The sequence below is a fragment of the Temnothorax curvispinosus genome, unplaced genomic scaffold, assembly GCF_003070985.1.
Source record: "Temnothorax curvispinosus isolate PA1 unplaced genomic scaffold, ASM307098v1 QBEX01008784.1, whole genome shotgun sequence".
Lineage (NCBI taxonomy): Eukaryota > Metazoa > Arthropoda > Insecta > Hymenoptera > Formicidae > Temnothorax > Temnothorax curvispinosus.
In genome coordinates, this window is record NW_020218564.1 from 1,062,783 (window position 1) to 1,083,537 (window position 20,755).

General features: G+C 38.3%; 2 protein-coding genes across 2 annotated transcripts; one reads left to right on the plus strand and one right to left on the minus strand.

Moving 5' to 3' along the window:
- The first annotated feature begins 862 nt into the window (after positions 1 to 862).
- On the plus strand, positions 863 to 2,715 carry LOC112458277 (neuropeptide-like 3). Its single transcript, XM_025021845.1, has 2 exons — positions 863 to 1,456; positions 2,214 to 2,715. Exons 1-2 carry the CDS (start codon positions 1,352 to 1,354, stop codon positions 2,466 to 2,468), a joined length of 360 nt encoding a protein of 119 aa, XP_024877613.1. The 5' UTR covers positions 863 to 1,351; the 3' UTR covers positions 2,469 to 2,715.
- A 9,803-nt stretch (positions 2,716 to 12,518) lies between these two features.
- LOC112458280 (lateral signaling target protein 2 homolog) lies at positions 12,519 to 16,180 on the minus strand. The gene has a single exon (XM_025021847.1). It carries the CDS (start codon positions 15,257 to 15,259, stop codon positions 14,528 to 14,530), a length of 732 nt encoding a protein of 243 aa, XP_024877615.1. The 5' UTR covers positions 15,260 to 16,180; the 3' UTR covers positions 12,519 to 14,527.
- Positions 16,181 to 20,755: the final 4,575 nt, after the last annotated feature.

The window sequence follows — 20,755 nt, forward strand, 5'->3', positions numbered from 1 at the left end:
CAACGCGCCTTTACTTGTAATGTAATCTTGCATTTCACGCATTGACAACGCACTGGTCGCGGCAGGAATGGCAGGATCGAAGAATAAATAACAGAGCGCAAGTACATAAATTAATCTGTGAGATGTTACAGTTGGTAAAGAGGTGTTACAGGTTACAGAGAGGTGAATGTGCAGTTGTTAATTATATTAGTTTATCCACGGTGTGGTTCGGGGAACATTTACCTATAATTACGGGGAATGTTGCCGAAAGTTCAAAGCAAGTGAGGCTGCTTTTCTAAACTGATCAAATCGACATGTAGGCGTGAGTGTATAAATACACTAATTAATTTAACGCATCATGATAAAAGCTAAATGCAGTTAATTAATATCAGCGTTACTTGAGAAATAAAGTATCGATATCTTGACAAGCTTGTTAGATATAAATCATGATCCGTCAATGCTAATGATAATAATAATTAATCATCGATCATCTGCGATAATCCGTTATTTGCAATTTTTTCGAACGAGTTATTAAACAAATGTTTAAGAAACATTTATTATAAATAAGTAGAATTAGGCATACATCAAAACAAGGCATTACGTGATGATTTCCAATTGTAAGATTCGAAACTTCTGTACGTGATATTTGTCACAATAGAGTCTTTAAAACTGCTTTACATAAACAATCAGGACAAATCTTTATTACTAGATTATTATATAAACATTTATTAAACTTTTATTACAAGTAAATTACTAATCCGTAATTCTAATAGAAAGAGAGAGAGAGAGAGAAAGAGAATGCAATATTATAAAATTAAAAATTTATTCGCAAAATTGATATTACCCGATAATTATATCACCTATAGATGATATTATAGATGAGTTAAATAGCATTTTGCGATATATACATAACAGGTTTATTTTATTTGTCGAGAAGCTCTTGTGGAGTACATAAATATATGTACACACTACACAGTACATATACTCCTATTGGCATCCAATCCCATGGAGGCAGAAAAGGAGAGTAGTCTGACCACGCCTGGCCGTCATGGGCCGTCATGGGTGACCTTGAAGAATCATCACGCCCGCCTCTACCCCATATTAATGTACGATCGCGCAACAAAGCTCCATTGGTTGGCAGCAACCGCCAACTACTAAAGAAAGAAATGGAAAAAGAGGAAATCGCGCGGCTTAGCGCACGTTCGTTTTCCGCTTGAGACAAGGCGACGCCTTCTTCGAAGGTGCGCTAAGAAAGCGCAAAAGAGAGGTCGGAGCTGGAGCTGGAGCCGGAACCGGAGTCGGAGCCGGAGCCGGAGAACTGAGAAGGGAGGTAGAAGTAGAAGTAGAGGTAAGGAGATTCACGGTCGAGGGAATGAGGGATTTCTTGCTCCTATATAAGAGGTCGGACGTCGTATTTTGGAGTATTATCGTACTGACTGCTAGCCAGACATATACGAGCTCCAAGATGTTCAAACTGGTAAGTTAATTGAGATTTATCCTTTTATATTTTTTACCGTGTCTATTTCTCTATCGAGGAGATCAAGCTCGGTGACGTCTATTTTTCTCGCATGTATATCACGTATATATTATATACGTATAATTTAGTTCCGCGCGTACTGTATATAATATCGACTCGTATAATATTTCCGCGTTCGTGTCTCGTCATTCGTCATGTCCTTTTCGATCCATCGCTGGATCAAAAAGCGTACGCGAGTCTCTTTACGGGTAATTCTGCATACACTCGCCAGTTTCGCAAAACTATTGCAGATTCATTTCCGTCGCTCATTGTCAGAGAGAGAGAGAGAGAGAGAGAGAGAGAGAGAGAGAGAGAGACGCATCGCGCGAAAGGACTCTACGTATCGTTGAGAGATGCGCCATTCTAAAGCATGTCAGTTATCAGTCATAAATGCCCGATGAAACACCTAATTTATTCCCAAGTTAATAAATTTAAAACAATTCTGAAATAAAATGTATATTAAAAGTTGAATAAGAAGGGTAAGGTGTATCTCTCGCCATCTCATCGTTAGATTGCAGTCATTTCCGCTGTAAAACGATATCGAATTGTTATATACCGTGTCGCGTAACACACAGAATTTGGCTCTATCACTATACGACTATAATATTAGATAATTATCATTTGCATTATCGTATATACTATCATCTGCAACAATATAATGATAACAGTATAATATTATTACGTTAAATAAATATGACTCATTGACTCATTGTTACAGTTGTGCTTGTTTGCCGTTTTGGCATTTGCCGCGGCTGCGCCCGCCCCAGAGCCCGCACCCGCACCCGCACCCGCACCAGCACCAGCACCAGCACCCGGCGCGATCATCGGCGCCCCGCTTGTGACATCCTACAGTGCTCCCATCGTTTCCGCGCCGTTAGCTTACAGCGCGTACAGCCTACCGACTTACAGCGCGTATTCAGCAATCCCGGCCTTACCGTACGCGTATAAGAGTTATGCAGCCTACGTGGCCTAATCGTCTAAATATCCACCAGGAGGACCAGGCATCGGAGATTAAGGACCACGTTCCATGGACACACACATGGATCCACAAATTGACCGATCAACATCCACGAAATCTTTTCCAAAAGATTTTTTCAACCGCGGATTTGTTTCTCCGCGGTTCGTTCTCTTTATCCCCTTAACTCATTCGTTCGAATAACTCTGCCCTCGCATTTCATTAGATCCAGAATCAATAAAGCCGCTTAAAAGCACGTGTGTATGAGTGTTTCTTACTCGATTCCACCGCCACCCCTCACATTCCACTCCTTATTCTCCATTGTACGATTTACTTATACATGGCATATATATACCTTACATACTTAACATATAAGAAAGATCGTTTTGTCAAGACAAATTGAAAATCGAAATCTACATTGAAAACTCGAGGAAAGAATTTTTAAATTTATACATACGGCGTGTACACGCCGTTTCATAAAGGCTGTCTCAGAAACGCCCGAAATTATTTAAAAAATACTTCAAAGACGAAAAAATATATTTCTTCGATAACGCCTAACAATAAATAAAATAAAATTTTATTTCTAATCTAATTGTAAGACTTGATGAGCGAAATATTAGAAAATTACAACGGCCTATTCTTTTGTGTGCTCGATCATACGCCTGCAGGATATAGAACCTCTTCTAAGCTAGCAGGACCAAATCGGCAGAATCAAACCGGACCTATCAGAATATTTAGTCCTCATTTTGTACTACGTTGTAGCACTAATAACAATTTTGTATCCCGTGCCATTTCGGAGAAAATCGTGGCGGTGCTACCTTAGCATTAAGCTAGAAAGACCACAAGAAAAAAAGAAAATTAAATACAGATATTTGAAGGACTGAATTTTTACTCATTTGTACCAGACAAATAAACTTAATATATTCATTCCTTCTGCTAAAAAAATAACTCACCGGCCGATGCGCAACGGCGGAGTTGTAAGTTGTTGATCCCCTGCGTCGATCTGTAACATAGAAAATATTTTTACATTAAAGCCGTGTCTAAAATAATAATCAATACTTGAAGTAAATAATTATCGCGCCAGCGATTTCATATTTCCGCATTAACTCGTTCGCACGGCATAATTAATGAGTGCAAGTAATATTATACGACCGTGCGAATAAGAGAGATGCGATGTCTCTTTTTGCATATGCCGGAGCTGGATCGAACTCCGATCCGAAATTGCGCCGGAGTTAAACGGTATCGTACGAGTTAATGAGTATGATTGTAATGGACGAAGTCGCGCTTGAGAACGTGGCGAAATCTGCCATCCGTCACAGAGGACTGGCAGGACAGCGAAATAATGAATGCACAACAATACTACTCACCCCACGGTTGCTCCGCCGTCGCCCGATGCCTCCCCCAGGCCCCGTTCTCCTCTTATCGATCCTCCTCCGTTGGTCCATTGTCGCACTCACTCACGAGCGAAAATCGACGATATCGTCTCTTATGATCGCGCGACCGGCGATACTAAAGGCACGGCACTCCCGGTATTAATCTCGCGACGCGGCGACGGAAGAATTACGTCGCGGTCGCGGTCGGAGAAACTACGAACGAAACTATACGATCCGTTTGACGCCCATGACGCCGCGCACAGCCAACTTCACTCGCCAGGGCCAGGAGCAACTGTCGCGAGAATTGAACGCGATTACGCGGCCTTTATCCGTTCCGAAAACGATGAAAACTTTATTCTGAAGCTGCGCGACACAACGCGAGACGCGAGTCAAGTTGACGGTTGAGAAAAGCGAAACTGATTACTTATCCGATCCGAAAAAATGTGCGAGGGGCGCGGGAGTAACGACACGTCTGACTGTCTGACGTCAGAACAGGTCACGGGCGCCGCGGTAAACATGAGCAGTGGGGATAGAGTGGGGGTAAGGTGAATACGGTCGGTTAGTTCGGTATGCCGGGTGCCGGGGCCGGGTATGCGTATCGCATAAAGCCTACCCCTCTCTATCCCCACTGCTCATGTTACCACGGCGCCCGCGGCCCGTTCTGATTTCTGATGTCGTTGCTCGCGGATCGCACATCGCAGAGTAATATAAGTACGAATCGCCAGGTCCGATTTCCGATTATTCAAATTACAGAAAAGTGTGATCATTTAAGGCCGGTTCTAATACAATCAGTCGTATGTCGCCTATGTCGGATGGCCCAATGAGAGAATTTCTTTTTCGATAACGAATTTTTCTCATTGGACCATCGGTCACGTTCCGACATCCGAGGTATAAATCGCATTCGATTATACATTCATTCGGATACGCGGTCTCACTTTTCTCAACCGTCAACTTGACTCGCGTCTTGCGTTGTGTCGCGCAGCTTCAGAATAGAATTTCCGTCGTTTTCGGAACGGATAAAGAACCCGAAATCAAGGCAATCACACACAAAATGCATAGCTTAGCATAAGACCAATGAGCATCCAGCATAAAGTCGCCATATTGATTTACATAAGATGTTCATTGGTCCGTCCAGCGCGACGCGCCCTAATATCATATATGTCGAATGTTTATTTAATACATGTGCTTCGCGGAATTAGATACGGATGCCGAGGTATATGTCGCATTCGATAATAGTGACTTTCTATTACGTTCTTTTGGACGGTTGATTTCGCTTTTCCCAACCGCGCGTCAAAGCGCGGTCGTGCGCGCCGCGGTAAACACGAGTAGTGGGGGTAGAGGAGTGGTATCGAGGCGTGCTGACGTCACGCATACCGAGCGCGCACCGTGCCTAGTTACCTGTAGCCCCCACTTCGTCCCTACCAAATAGTGTGACGAGAAGCCGTTAGCCGCGGCGCGGCGCCCGCGTCCCGCTCCCGCGCTCCATTATTCACATCAGTGCAGAGCGCAGCTTCTTCGTCGTAATCAGTCGTAATTTTTCCGTTGCCGTGTAACTAAGTAGGTACGTGTCGCGTCGCGAGATTAATGCCGGGAGTGTCGTGCGAAGTGTTGAAAATATTGCGGAGATCGCGCGATCATAAGCGACGATATCGGTCGATTGGACGCGACGCCACGGTTGCTTTTGGCGAGTCAAGTTGGCCGTGCGATTTACGAAATTCCGCCATGTTCGTCTACCTGCGGGACATCGCGGATCGCGGCACGGGCGCGGCGTCGAGCGGATCGTACAGCTTTTTCGCCGTAATTTTTCCGTCGCCGTGTAATCAAGTACTCGCCGCGAGATTAATGCCGGGAGTGTCGTGCAAAGTGTCGAAAATATCGCGCGATCATAAGCTACGCGATCTTATAATCGATTTTCGTGAACGTTCGTGAGTGAGTGCGGAGTGCGCCAACCGGCCAACGGAGAAGGACCTGGCGAATCGTGGAGAGGAGGAGGAGGCCTGGCAAAGGCATCGGGCCCCGACGGAGCAACCTTGGGGTAAGCGTTCGTTCTTATTTTTAAAATTAATAGTTCTTTTCTATTTATTCGCGTTGATTTATCTCGGATAAGCAAGAAATAATTTGAGAAACCGAACGTTTATCTAAAATTTTATAAAAGTTTATTCTCATAAAGGTTTTTCTCAGGAAATAAGTAGATAAATTATATATTAGTAAATCTAATTAAAAGACGACGTAAAAGAGTGTAAAAATTATTTTTTGAAACATTGATTATTTTGAGCGTCTATTTAATATGAATCTTTCATTTTTGTGTTACAGAATCATCGGAGCGACGTGGCTGACTAACTCCGCCCGTTGCGCATCGGTCGGTGAGTGATTTTTTTTATAATAGGGTGATGGTGATGGATCCAAAAGGAACGATAATTAAAATTTTATCCTTATCTTTTATAGTTTATCCATCTAATAGCTCTTGGCTTTGTATCAATAAATAAAACAAAACAAAATGACGTGGATTCAGTAAATAGGTATTTTATCACGAAGCAGAATAATTTTTTTATGTAGAAATATTTAAAAGTTGATAGTTTTTATATCTGTTATATTAAAATGCATAATATAGTCTAAGATGATACATATTTTATGTCGTATTAATCATAATTTTACGTATCGTTCCTTTTGGATCTCACGTCATTCATTCTGTATATCTCACTTGATATCTGAGGTGAGACCAAAAAATCTAAGAGTACTGTAGTTGAAATATACAATAAGAACTGCCGAAATTCAGTAGCTTTGAATCGGTAACATTCGCCTAAACTTCTCGTGCGAACTTTTTTGGACAACTACGTGTAGCTATTGTTAGTAAACGCTCGGAAATATACCTTTTTGTTTATATTTAGTGCTCATGGTTTAAATTTTCCACCAATCCATGCAGCCAGTAAAATATCGGTTCGGTTCCGGTTTCGGTCCATTAAAATACTTAATAAAGATTTCGGTTTCTGTTTCAGTTTTCTAGCTAACAAAACTATCGATATTGCGCAAATTACAGTCATTTCGGTTCCGGTTTATTAAAATTTTTTTATTTGAAATTTGTATTAAATTAAATTATTTACATATTATCAGCTTTTTATTTAATGATTTACTTTTAATACGTAATTAGGATAATAATTGTATCAATAATTGTGTGCAAAGTATTAATGGACTTTAATTTAAAATTATAGATATATTTTCACATATATTTTGTATTTTGACACGTAGTATGAGGAGGGGAGGGAAGTGGCTGACCACTTTTATTTACATAAATTACAAAAATGTAGGATTTGAATAATATATTTAATATTATAATGTGTTGTACAGCAGAGATTGATAATCGCATCGACAGACGCACGTCGTAAGTCGTAACTCGCTCGCTGTTCGGACTCGACTTTCTTTATGCTCCGCTCGCCGCCGCTTATCGATATTCTTATTTCGGATACTACATCTCGGCCATTCTGCATGGCATTTGCTTTCGAATACTTACTCTTTATTCGCTCTTACTGACTACTTTGACAATCAGTCTCGTAGTCTTCTTCGTCACCTTCTGATTCTACATCGTGTAGCCACAGTTTCATAGAATCAGCTGCTGTCCAAGTCTCCTCGAGTCTGCAAGTAGCAATTAATTCTGCTGATGAGAAAGAGTACTTTACTCTTGAGACTAATATTAGGACAGTTCTATTAGGAGCTGTTTGAAGCAGAAGAGATGATGGTACAACGTAGTACAAATTCAGTCCTTCAAATTTCTGTATTTAATTTTCTTTTTTTCTTTATTTTCTTGTGGTCTTTCTAGCTTAATGCTAAGGTAGCAGCGCCACGATTTTCTCCGAACTGGCACGGGATACAAAATAGTACAAAGTGGGTACTAAATATTCTGATAGGTCCGGTTTGATTCTGTCGATTTGGTCCTGCTAGCTTAGAAGAGGTGGATATAGAGCTCGGAAAGTATGTGGGTTGACGCAATGTTCTCTTAAATATACACGTACAATGCATACGTATCTCGAAGGTATCATCAATGACGTGCAAACGAACGCGTTGTTCCACGTTAAAGGCACGTACATCATTGTGTATTATTTTAAAAAATCCTTTGAAATGGCTCTCACGTAAGATGGAGTTAGACAGATCCGAATAAATCTATCGAGTATTTCGTGTAACTTGTATAAATCTACAAGCCGTTTGCCTCGTAAATGTATTATTCAATGGCATACTAAAATTGTTCATTGTCAAATTTATTGCAAAATGCATACTTACCATTGATTGTTACAAGACGTTGTTGAAAAAAATGTTTCTCGAAAATTGTGTTTGAAATCTATATCTATTTGGATTTTTATAAGAAATTTGTCTATCTTAATTATGTAGAGAACGCTTAAGGGGTGGAAGGACACGTCACGTATGACATTTCATCGGAAAATTAACATGAGAGAGCAGATTGACACGCTACCATACATGTGTACTAGTGCATCGATACGTAGAATCTGGATCAGAGAGATTGATATATATGAATCTGAACATTAAGAAATTTTCCCTGCATTCAAAATATAATACGATATAGAGCGCACGAAAAGGGGTGAGGTGATTTTACGTTTCTCCGAGGCGCGAGGCGGAAGGAGAAGAGCGGAAGAGAAGGGGTGCCATATTAGGGTCATCCAGGGTCATCCGTTTGTCGACCCGATTGCAGGTCAAAGTTCCAGTTTCCCGTCGGGCGTGCGTGGTCGAGAGAGGACTGGCTCGTCGTTATGACGACGTGACGTAACGATCGCGTCATCATCGCGGAACATCGGGACATCGCGTCGGGATGAAAAGAAGGTCGATGAACTCCCAGCTCCCAGCTTCAACCACGCAGCGTTCGTTTTGACCACGAGCGACCAGACGCGAGACGCGACTGGTTGGCTGGCTGGCTAGATGGCTGCAGGCGCTGCAGCTTGCAGCTTGCAGCCTGTAGCTTGTAGCCTAAACAGAGGCACGGACGAGACGGGGTGAATCGGGTGAATCAAGTGAATGGGGGACGCGAGACGCGACCCGGCGGATCTGCTTTGCTTCTGTCCCTCCCTTCCCCCATAGTTTTCGATACCATCGATTCGACTTGTATTGAGCTCGATGTCCTTGCCGTGACGTCGGTCGTGTCGCGTCGCGAATATACATATGTAGGTATATTGTATTATAGCTTATACTGCTTATAGGTACATACATATATAAGTATATAGCAACGTATTTATTCGTATTTGTTGGCGCGCTCGTTCCTTTAGTCTCTGTATCCAACGCGTATCTTAACGCGCTACACACACATTGGGCAACATTTGGGAAATATCTTTCGCGGAGGAGAGAAAGAGGATAGGTAGGTAGGTAGGTATGTAGGTACGTACGCGCATTGCAGTGTTTTACGCGCGGTATGTGTTTTTATCCATGGCCATGACAGAACTAAAGCCTGACCTAGTTGCAGGAGCTTGCACTCCTGTGTGACGTCAGGATGCGCAGGAGCCCCATTCACGAGTCTTGAACAAAGTAGATCGGTATCCACCTCCGTGAAATGTCATAGTTCATTCAATGATTCGCTAGCTTATTTTCTTCCTCTCGTTCATTTCTCTCTGTCTCTGTCATATCATTGTCTGCCTATTCTCTTTGCCATTTATAAAAAATAGCTCTTTTCTTTAACGTTATATAAACATCCTTCCATCAATTTTGAATTATTCCGATTATCATTTATTCCAAAAAGGGTTAATCCCTCACGTTTAATTAAATAGCCACTTTCCGCACTCTGCAATGCCTTGGTATCTTTACTGTTTTCATATATATTATAAAACGTTTACCGTTGACATCTTATAACGTCGACATAAATTTCTTTTTAAAAAGATCGATTTTAAAATAAAATAAATTTCACTTTAGAGAGGATTATAATAATTCGCTAGTGCTCTTTTTTCTACCGTCTCATGAAGATTACAGGACTGATAGTTTTAATTTGAAATCGATTAAACGTGTTATTACCGTTATTATTCTACAATTCTACAAATGAGCTGAGAAAATGCTGAGCGAAAAAATCCAACTTCAATAGTAACTTATGCCAGGGTAGGTATATACTTACTACGAAAATTTAAAATTCTTTCAAAAGTATCTCAAACTATATGGGGAATCGAGATATTCCAAATTCATGGAAACCTTCTATCACCCCTTCGAAGCTGACGAGTACTTATTGTTAGTTGGTCTCTCGCGGAGGATGTGAAACGGTCACACGAAACGCAAATAAGTAGTTTTGTCTCGAGATAGACGCAGCTTTTAACGTGGATGTTGGACTGCCCGTGATCCTTCGCTTTCTCTTCCCCATCCCCCTACGCTCTACGCCCTACGTCCTACGTCCTATGCCCTACGCAATGTCTTTGGCCCAGTTTTCTCATCGGCGCGCGCGGCGCGGCTCGGCGTAGTGACGTCATTCACGTCATTGAGAAGGCCACTGACAATACGTCCCAGTTTGCAGTTTCCAGTTCCTGCCGCCGCGCAATGCGGAACAAACTCGGTCGGGGCTTAATCCTGTAGCCTTCGATTCTTTGTCGCGGTCAATTTTGGATCTCATTCCGCGTGAATATCATACGATCGCGACGCGCATTATCACGCGCCTCGAGGCTCAAACAACAGTTACAGTTGACCACTTTCGAATTAACGAGTTATGAAATGTCTAGAAAAATTTATATAAAATGTACAGATATTGTCTAAAAAAGACAATTATTAATGGAATGTCGGACATCGGATAATTTTGACTTGGCAAAGTTGAAATCAAGATGGTCAAGCTGAAATAAACTTAAAAAATTATCGGATATTATAAGATTATTTATATAACCATAGATTATTATGCGTGATGCCTCTCTCCCTTTCTCTTCTCATTTTCCTATATTTATATAATTCTAGATTATATAAAAATATGTAAGATTTAATTCATTAGATAATTAAGAAAGATAAAACTCAGCTTAATATATTTTAAAAATGATATATGATTATACATATTACTTTTGTAACTAGAAACGTAGATTATTTTCAAAATTATAAATTTTTCCAAATTTTTTCAAACTAATTTTCTTGAAAACGGGATCTCGGATATAAAACTGACTACAAAAGAAAGATTAGTTCTAAAACAAATTATTTTATAGACTTATTGTCTCGACGGTGATTACGGCCGCTATTGACCTGCAATTACGCCAAATTATCCGACGTGAAAATTTCGGTCGTGTCTAGTAAATGGTATGTTAAACGAGATTTTCAGTACCATTACGGTCGCTAATGCATACGGGTTGATGCATACGTTTCGTCGACGCGACGCGATGCGCCGCGGCGTCTCGCCGTTCGTACTCGTTGAAAAGAGTATTTGTTTGCGCTCGTTTGCTTATTGTTAGTCTGAAGTCGGCTTTACTTATACCGCAATTTTCAGAAATTGACCAGGCGTGCTTGGCAAGCTTCGATTGACTTCTGCTTTTAACGTGTACCACGTGTTCTTAAGACGATCCTCTGTCTAGGATACGAATATAAAGAACCGGTCGCGAATTATTCTAATGAAAATGATATTGAAATCGTGCGAGAAATAATGTTCATGCATTTAGATTTTCTTGGATTCTACGAAGCTTTATGCTGTTATAAAATATAGTATAAATAACGTGAACAAAATGTATGATTCCAAGCATCGTTTCTCCAAATATAAAAACTGTACCGTTTGGTTTGCGAAATTTGTCATTTGAATTATTATTTTTACTACTACTATTCTGCCAATTTATTTCTAATGATATCATTGTTCGTACATTTTTTATGGTTTTATGTTACGTTACGATTTGGTAGAAGGTAGAAGAAAGGGAAAAAATATTTTAGAATGAAAAACGTTTATTTGAAACGTAAAGGTCGATATAGATAAAACAATACAAAACATTCAGTCCTGAGTGTAACGGATCTTCATCCCATCTTTCTTGTTGCAACACGGCGATTATTCCGCGCGATTACATAATCATATTTACGCATGTATATTTTGTTCTCTCGCATTTTCGCTTATTGATAACATCTAATCGTGCAGACACGCTTAGGAGTACCTTCAAGGCACTAGAGATGAATCGCACAAACATTCTTTATAAATGAGTTTGAGGAAGGTTTCTCAAGATATGTGTGTGTGTGTGTGTGTTTTTGTCCCAATCGCTTTTGTATTTTATGAGTCATACATTTTTGCTAATCACATTTTAGTTCGTTTTTCCCCCCATATTTTATATTACATTTTTCGACTTTTTGTGATTAATCAGTCTTTGCCAGTTGTGAAGGATTCCCTCAACGTACACTTGTTGTACGTTTTTTCTTCCATAAACAATAATAATTACATGTCGTGCGATTACGTACTGCCAATTAACCTGATTAAGCTTTTCGCCGTTTACGTAACGATCAACGCGGAAAGAAACAATCGTAACTGGTATTAATGAGTTTATTTGTTTGACATTGTAACTTTGATATAAGTTTTCGATAGATTTAAAAGCAAATAGATCTAGGGTCATACAACTTTAGTTAGACCTGAGATTAAAGTAATCTAAATAATAAATTGTAAATTTATGTGAATAAAGTATAGTAATATTATACAAAAATATTAAAAAAAATAGATATAATTATTTAAGAGATAAGCGATAGGAATTTTTTAATAGATTTAATAATATTTCGGATCTTCTAAAAAAACTTAAACGCGCACTTTGTTCTTTTTTATTTTAACTCAAGTCAATCTTGCTCATTAATATCTTAAAAGCTACGAGTGTTTGGAAAGCATCAATAGTGATATGTATCGCTTATTATTTTTCAACAATATCCGTCGATCCCAATTCTTATAATGTATTTACATATCTTGTACTTAAATAATACTGATTTTTGAATACTTGATTTTTAGTATTACTATATATACAAATAAAAGACTTTTTCTTTCGCGCAACCGAGATGGTTCGCTGATATAAACAATATTCTTACACGAGTGATTTGCTTTTCTTATACATAATAATTCACAATTATAATAATACAATTATCATAGTACAAGTTATTAAGAACAATATCCTTATTTTGGATCTAAAATAATTTTGAGATATACTATAAATTTTACGCGCCGATATAGATATACGTATATAATTGACTTTTATCGCGCGATTAAGAAATCGCGACTCTTTATAGTGCCGATGAAAAGTATGATAAAAGTATATCATTTTCATTATGATCAACAATGATGAATGAAGGAACAGCATAAGTATAAACGAGAAATAATTATATTAATTTATCGTTTGTTCGACTTTTTCTCTCACAATCAGATGTATTCGTAGCCCTCGCTATAAAGTTACTTTGATACCTTCATGGAGGCATGTATGCGTCGTTTGAATGCATTCGAAAATTGCATTTTCCAGCATATCGAGTAGTTTAATTTAACCTTTTTGCGAAATTATTATTGTTATTGTTATTATTATTATTATTATTATTATTACACATCGTAATTTCTCGCCTCTCATTAAAGAGAGTAATTTCTATTAAATAATTAAATTCTTGTTAGTGGAAATTACAATATAGAGATAATGATGTGTTTAATAAAATCTTGCATAACTGATGAGTGACAATATGAATTATAATACACATTAATATTGTACATTAAATCTATCAGTCTGCACGTTCGTACATTCTAAACATCTCGCGTACGCTTATAATCAGAGAACATTAGTCAGATAGTCAGAGAAAAATATCTAATTGAGAGTTGAGTGGCTGTATTATAGTTCTACATGTAGGTACACAACACATATCGTGACGAGAGAGAGAGAGAGAGAGAGAGAGTTTTTTGGCTTTAAACACTCTGCGGCAAAGTCTTTAATAAAATCGGTGTTGCAAAAGTATTAGAAACTATTGTGCAGACAATCCTGAATACACGAAAGTTTATCTTATTCTCTTGATATACATTGGATATCTCAATTCAAGATTAATAATTCAGAAAATAATCAACAAGATCGACCGTACGTCCTTTTGTCGTTCACTTTCGTAATTCAATAATATGCAAATAATTTTTGCATATTATCCAGTATCGAAGATCGTATATGCAACCATTACGATCGTGGCGTATATATCAAGAGATACGGTAGTTTAACGTAATCTCTCTTTATGTTAATTGTTTTTTCATTTCTTTTCTCATCGCTCGTCTCGCTGAGCTCATCGCCGAGCCTAATAACTCGCGTTGAGTCGGCGTTATACGCTTGACTTATACTACTTAAAAGGGAAGTAGGCATTCGCCTGCTTCGACTCGAGAAGTTACGCCGATATATTACGGTATAGTGAGTAAGTGGCACGTGAAATGTAATCGCGGTCGAATGAACGACGAGGAAACGGAGGAACGTGAGAAAAAGGGGGAAGGAATGCAGGAAGAGCCCAGAAATTACGGATATCGCGTGATTCCCTTTGGAATTTGTAATTTTTTATCTGGCAAAGACGTCACAACAACGACGACGTGACGGGACGTAACGAGTTATGTTCGTAGTTATATCGCGAGCACGACGATCAAAAGACGACGTTCGATCGTGCATGCCTTTTCGATTTTATCCTTAACTTTTTAGTTTCTTCAGTCCTAGTATCTTGGTCCTGCGCAGCGATCGAAATTGGTGATAAAACTCACTCCGCCCATTAAATTCGCCCATTTACGAGGTGTCGTGTAGATGTCTATCGATAGAGATCGATCGGATCCTGGCAGGAGGAGGGTTGTATCATTTGCTGTTGAAAAGCGGAATTTCGGGGAATCCTTTGAGTGGGTAGACCGGATGGTCCTCGGACATATATGTAGGGCACCGGACTACGCAAGATCCTCTTCGGGCTCTTCTTCGCGTGCTTCTTCTCCTTGTTGCTATCCCATTTGGATGAGGTGATCTTGAGATTCTGAAAGGCCCGTCGTAGAGTTTCCGCGGTGGAGGACCTCTTGAGAGAGTCGCTGTCGCTGCTGCTATGCGCATCCGAAGGACTGGAGGAGTACGACAAGGGCGAAACACCACCACGAGGTAGACTCCTGACGTCCTTGGGAGGGCTCCAGGTGCGCTCCGACGATCTTTGCACGCTAGTGCTAAGCCGCTCTTGCGATCGCGTCGGTCGTCCTCGCAGCCGCTCCGGATAGCAATGTGTTCTCGGAGACCTGCTGGATCTGCACAATCGTTCACCGCTGCCGCGCCGCGACAGATGTTCTCCGCTTCCGGTACTGCCACCGCTGCTGCAGCCACTGTCAGTGCTGCACTCGTCGTCACCAATCTCACCCATCACCGGCGTTCTACCTCGATGATGATGATGATGGTGATGATGGTGATGATGATGATGATGATGATGATGATATCGATGATGATGCTGTCGGTGATTGTTCAAATCATCCACGGTCAGCTGCGTGGACTCCTCCATATCATTTGACATTTGAACTCGTGACACTTGAAATCACACGGTTCTACAACGGTAACGCAACGAGATATCCAAAGAACGAAGATGGATACCGTGGCGGCCGGGTAACACTATTACGTGTCTATTACGTGAACCGTTGCATAGATTCGTCCTTTCGGATATTGTGGACGTATGTAGATTCTAGATGTATATATCCACGCGGATTTATGTAGCGGGTGCTGCCGTTGCGCCGCGCGCGTACTTGCCGCGCGTGGACCGAAAGTGGATCCCAGTTGTCTGTCCAACTTTCATACACGGAAATGGCCACCTGTTACTCCGCGATACTTTTGGGTCTTTTGGCAACCCCAGACTATATTTATTACTCCGCTGTATTTATCTTTTTTTTCCGATCAATCGATCGCTCGATCGTTTCTTCTCCTCGTCAGGACGATTTGCTCTCAATTTACGTTTTGCTCTCACGAGATTAAACTGAGCCCGATGCGCTCGACCCGCGATCTTTTATACCCTCGCAGCTGAACGCGGGAACACGCGCATGCCCCGCCGTCCACGTGAGAGTACGTGTGCGACCGCGACCGAGGATATCGCGAGGGGGTTGTAGGAAGCTGCAATGTGCATCGAGCTGCACAGCGGTAATGGAAACGAGACACCGCCACCGATAAAAGTCTTGGTTTAGTCTTCGAATCGAAGACTCTGCGTCGACAATTTAAAAAAGGACGGTAGCGATTAGCGATAATTAACACGTGACATCGTAGTGATCGAGATATATATGTCCGATCTTTCGCGATTACATTTAAACTTGTCAATATATAAAATACATTGTCAGCGAAAATCAACTTGATTTTGACAAATAAATCTGACATATTTCTATTCGATTTTAGCAAGTTTACACGAGAGAGATACATGCGTGAGACGTTTTTTTTTAAATTAATTTAAATATTTTTGTCTGAACAAAATATCTTTTATTTAGATATTATATATTTTTAAACAAATTAAAGAGTGCGCAATATTTAATATTTTCTATCTTAATTTTATTATATTAATTAAACATTAAACATAAACTATCTCTTTTCGCCATGTGCCTCGTAAATCGTCGATCGATTCTCTCTTCTGGTAATATTATCGATTATTCACTATAATTACATCTCATGCGGTCGCGCATTGCAGTTTTGAATATTTCATCGCTAGATGATTCCGATTATACACGGATACAATTGTAGCGATCAGATGACGGTGGTCCCGTAACCGATATTCAAGAATATAATTTTAATTTAGTATTTTGGGAGAGCTGCATTCTCTTCCTCTCATTCTGTCTCTGCAATGCCGATTATTTGATTCCCAACCAAAAACACCCGCATTGATTATACGTTCTCTATCTATGTATAATATATGTATCTAAGCATATGTATGCGTATAATTAAATGGATCAACAAGAAGTTTTAATTATATTCTGATCTATTTGTATCACAAAAATTACTATAATTGTACGCGTAGAAATCGGAATAAACAGATAATTCTAACGTTATATCGACGAAAAGACGTACAGCTATAATACTCTGCAAGATATAATATTACCCCCCCCCCCCGCCGAGAATCTCATAAGCTTGATATCTTAATTCACGTGGACAGAAACGTGAGGCGCGGTATATATAAACTAATTACAAGACACTTTCTTCCCGCTCCCGCTAATACCATCGCCTTTACGATAGATTCGATAACGCGACAAAGCACGTTTGTCCACTATTATATAGCTCTGTTAATAATACACTACTAGTAAAATAGTAAAAATGAAATGTTTGACGATAAAAATATATACTAATATACATATAAATGTATAATACATAATGCAAATATAGCATAAAAAAAGTATCGCGGTAAGAATTCCCCCTCCCCCTCCCTCTCTCTACGTATGCCTGAGCGCGCGCGCGCGTGTGTGTGTGTGTGTATCTTTTTTTAATTTGATATTTTATACGGTATTTTTCTTTTATTTTTCAACATAAAGTAGATTATCTAAATATTTAAAACGTCAATAAGTACTGAAGAAGTATAGTAGTAATTTTCTGAAAAAAAAATTCAAAAATTTATCAAATATAATCTAAAATAATAATTTATTGTCACAAAATTATATGATCTCTCGATATTGCAGTTTATATGTATGGCATGCGAATGCAACGTGACTAAAATTTATAGATTTATATTCTAATTCTTCATAAACTTCCCCCCCTCCCTCCGATAAATTCGTCATATCATGATACAAAAGTTAATGCAACTGTTAATGTTCGATACAAATTTATAAATGAGGAAAAGGACATTTGTTTATAACGTACATTAATCAAATGTGTATTCACACATACTCTATATTATACGTTTACATCTATATATATTACAGTAGCTATATATCGTGATGAATTACTTTTAAATCTATTCCACAAATGTTATTTCGAGAATTACAATAGTTTAATATATGACGTTAACAATAATAGTTGTATGAAAAAATACGTCGTAGAATTTTGTGTAGGATGAATTATTAAATATTATTAAAATTATTAAAGGAGCTTGCCGCAAATTCACATGTCACATTTCGATTTATATATAATTTAAGTATTTGTGTTCCAATGGCACGGAACAGAAAAAGTGATAGAAAGAATAGAACGACGATGTCTTGTCGATTGCGCGTGCATGTTTTGTAAATTGTACGATCACGATTACTCATCTCTCCCGCCGGTATCTCTCGCAAGTCATCTCTCACTGTCACTATCCCGCATAAGTATACGAGTTATACGAAAAGGTATGTGATTATGCTTGACGATGACGTCTGCTGGCATTCACGTAACAAAGACCAATATTATTGTCGGCAACTTGCATAACTGCGCATAGGGCGCAATGACAAAAACTCGACTGATTACGCAATGCCAATTGCGAATGTGTAAATGGGCTTTACGGCTTACGGCATAAAGCTCGACTGTCACTTTCTTTCTCAGCCGGTCCGTTGCTTTATCTCTTTCGAAAAATAGCGATTGATTCTAAGGCTATCCTCCCCTTATCCTGCCGTTAATTAATTAACCAACTAGATGGCAAATCAAAACGATATAATATATAATGTACTTTTGTTTATTCATTATATTTATAATATTGATAATTGTAGCTTACGTACAGTAATTAGCTACGAGAAATCGCAAAAAGCAACAATTGAAATAGATCTGATTTCTTGTCGGTGGTAATTGTTTTTAACAGAAATTTTTTGCAATTTTAGAATTATTTGGAAACAATCTAGAAATTATTTTAAAATTTTATTTATAAAAATTTATTACTTAATTTTAAATAACAAAACTACAATTATAAACATAAAATACTGTATAATGTTATAGTAATTTAAAAAATTATATTACATATGATTTATCCTCTATGTGAGGTGTTACTATGATGACTTTATCTTAGTATGATTTATCATTTATCTCACTGTGCCTCAAGCAAAAGTAATCTCAAAAGACTTGTTAATATATAAATATGCAATAATTTACAGTTGTTGCAGCGCTCTAATTGTCGGCAATTATTTTGAAAATTGGAAAATTATTACATCGATATGCATAAAACGTATTTCACGATTTTCACAAATAAAGCCACAAATAGCCCTTGTGGCTATTACGTTATGTCGATGTAATAGTATAATAACGTAATGTACGTATTGTTTATATACGTCTCAAATCTTCTTGATTCGAGAGCTTTCAATAGCGATGACGTGAAATTACATAAAGGGTGTTTATGTTTCAGAAATAGCATGTGTTACCTGCACAATTATGCGTAATATGGATTAATTAAAACAACACGTAACAAAACGCAAACATAATAGAACCGACCATGTATTTATATAATTTACCTATTTATAATTATAAGAATGAGATAAACATATATACTTAAGTTATGCGTTTTGTTTTAAAATAATTCATAACAATTGGTGTATTAAATAATATTTGATAATATTAATAATTTATTAGAAACATGTTTATGATATATTTATCGTTCTAATACTTCTCGTAAAATTTATTGTTATATAATGATATGTATAAGTTAACCGAGCATTCATATATTTTTGTGACTTACATAAAATCCGTCCTATTGCATAATATTGCATTTTTAACGTAAAACTTTTGTGTTTGCGTGCAAACTCTCGTTAATAGATTTCGTCGGTCGCCATCAAAGTTCTCTTCTGCACGGCTCTAAGTCGCAATAACGAAACAATGCTTTGTCGTTAATTGGATACTCGGGTCGTTGCTTTATTATAAAAGCCAGTTATTAAAACACGCCGCTTTGTTACGTAACGCTCAGTATATCTCCCTGCCGATGCGTGTGACATTGGTTTTAGTATCTGTTATATATATGTATATTAGCACACGTAACAAAAGTCTCGGAGGTTTCAAGTTAGCGTAAACGAGTGTTTTCTTTCTTTTACATTAACAAAATAACAACTAACATATGTGACGTTCATGAGAAAAATGTCTTAAATTAGTAATTTTTTAAGCTTATTTTAATTCTTCTAAAAGTTTATTTATTATATGTATGTAATAGACACAACGTAACATCTAAATTAAATTTTACACGTACATACATATTTGTGTGATGTTTATGTATACACATAACATTTTACTCACATTTTATTCATTTTATATCATAAAAGAGGATTATACAATTCACGAATTCTGTCCACTTTTGGTTTAGAGTCAGTCTAGACCTAGACAGCTATACGACAGCACTACTTTTGTAACGCTTTTTATACATTAAATTTGTCATCACATCAGAGGAAACCGAGGATTTGGCTGAAGGATTCGGCGTAGGTCTATAAGACGCGTAATTTTCAACCAATCTCCAATTAGCATTGTGTGCCGCATATGCCAATTAGTCTTGAGAAACTTTCATTGAATACCATGAATGAAGTAATTATTCGAGTTGTGGTTACTCTCCCCCCTCTCTCTCTCTCTCTCTCTCTTTCTCTCTCTTTCTCTCGCCCTCTCGCTCTCTTCCTACACCCGACCCTTACATAATCAGATTCATAACGTAATAACATAACACATAATAGCCTTTTTGCAACAGATTACCACTAACGCGAATAAAAACAGGATTATATTGCGCCAGGGGCAACTTTCTCATAACGATTAAAAAATTACAATGTAATTTAATCGAGTTTTTTTAATCATTTCTCTATATTGATTAATTTACTTGAGGTCGGACGATACCAAGATTTTTCTTTACTTTGGTGGAAAATTATCCCCAGTAATATTATTCATTTATATTACTTCATTTTATAGCAACTAATTTAACTTTCACTTGGTCTTACGATTATCAATTTAAAATTTCGGTGCGATAAACGGTTCTGGAGTTCTGGAAAATTTTATTTTCAACGCGAGAATTGCTTGCACATTTCGATTAAGGACAAAAAATCGGTTCATGCATACGTACGTCATGTGAGATTACAAGTCTACAAGATGTGTCCTTTTATGTAACGAAATTTATGCAACC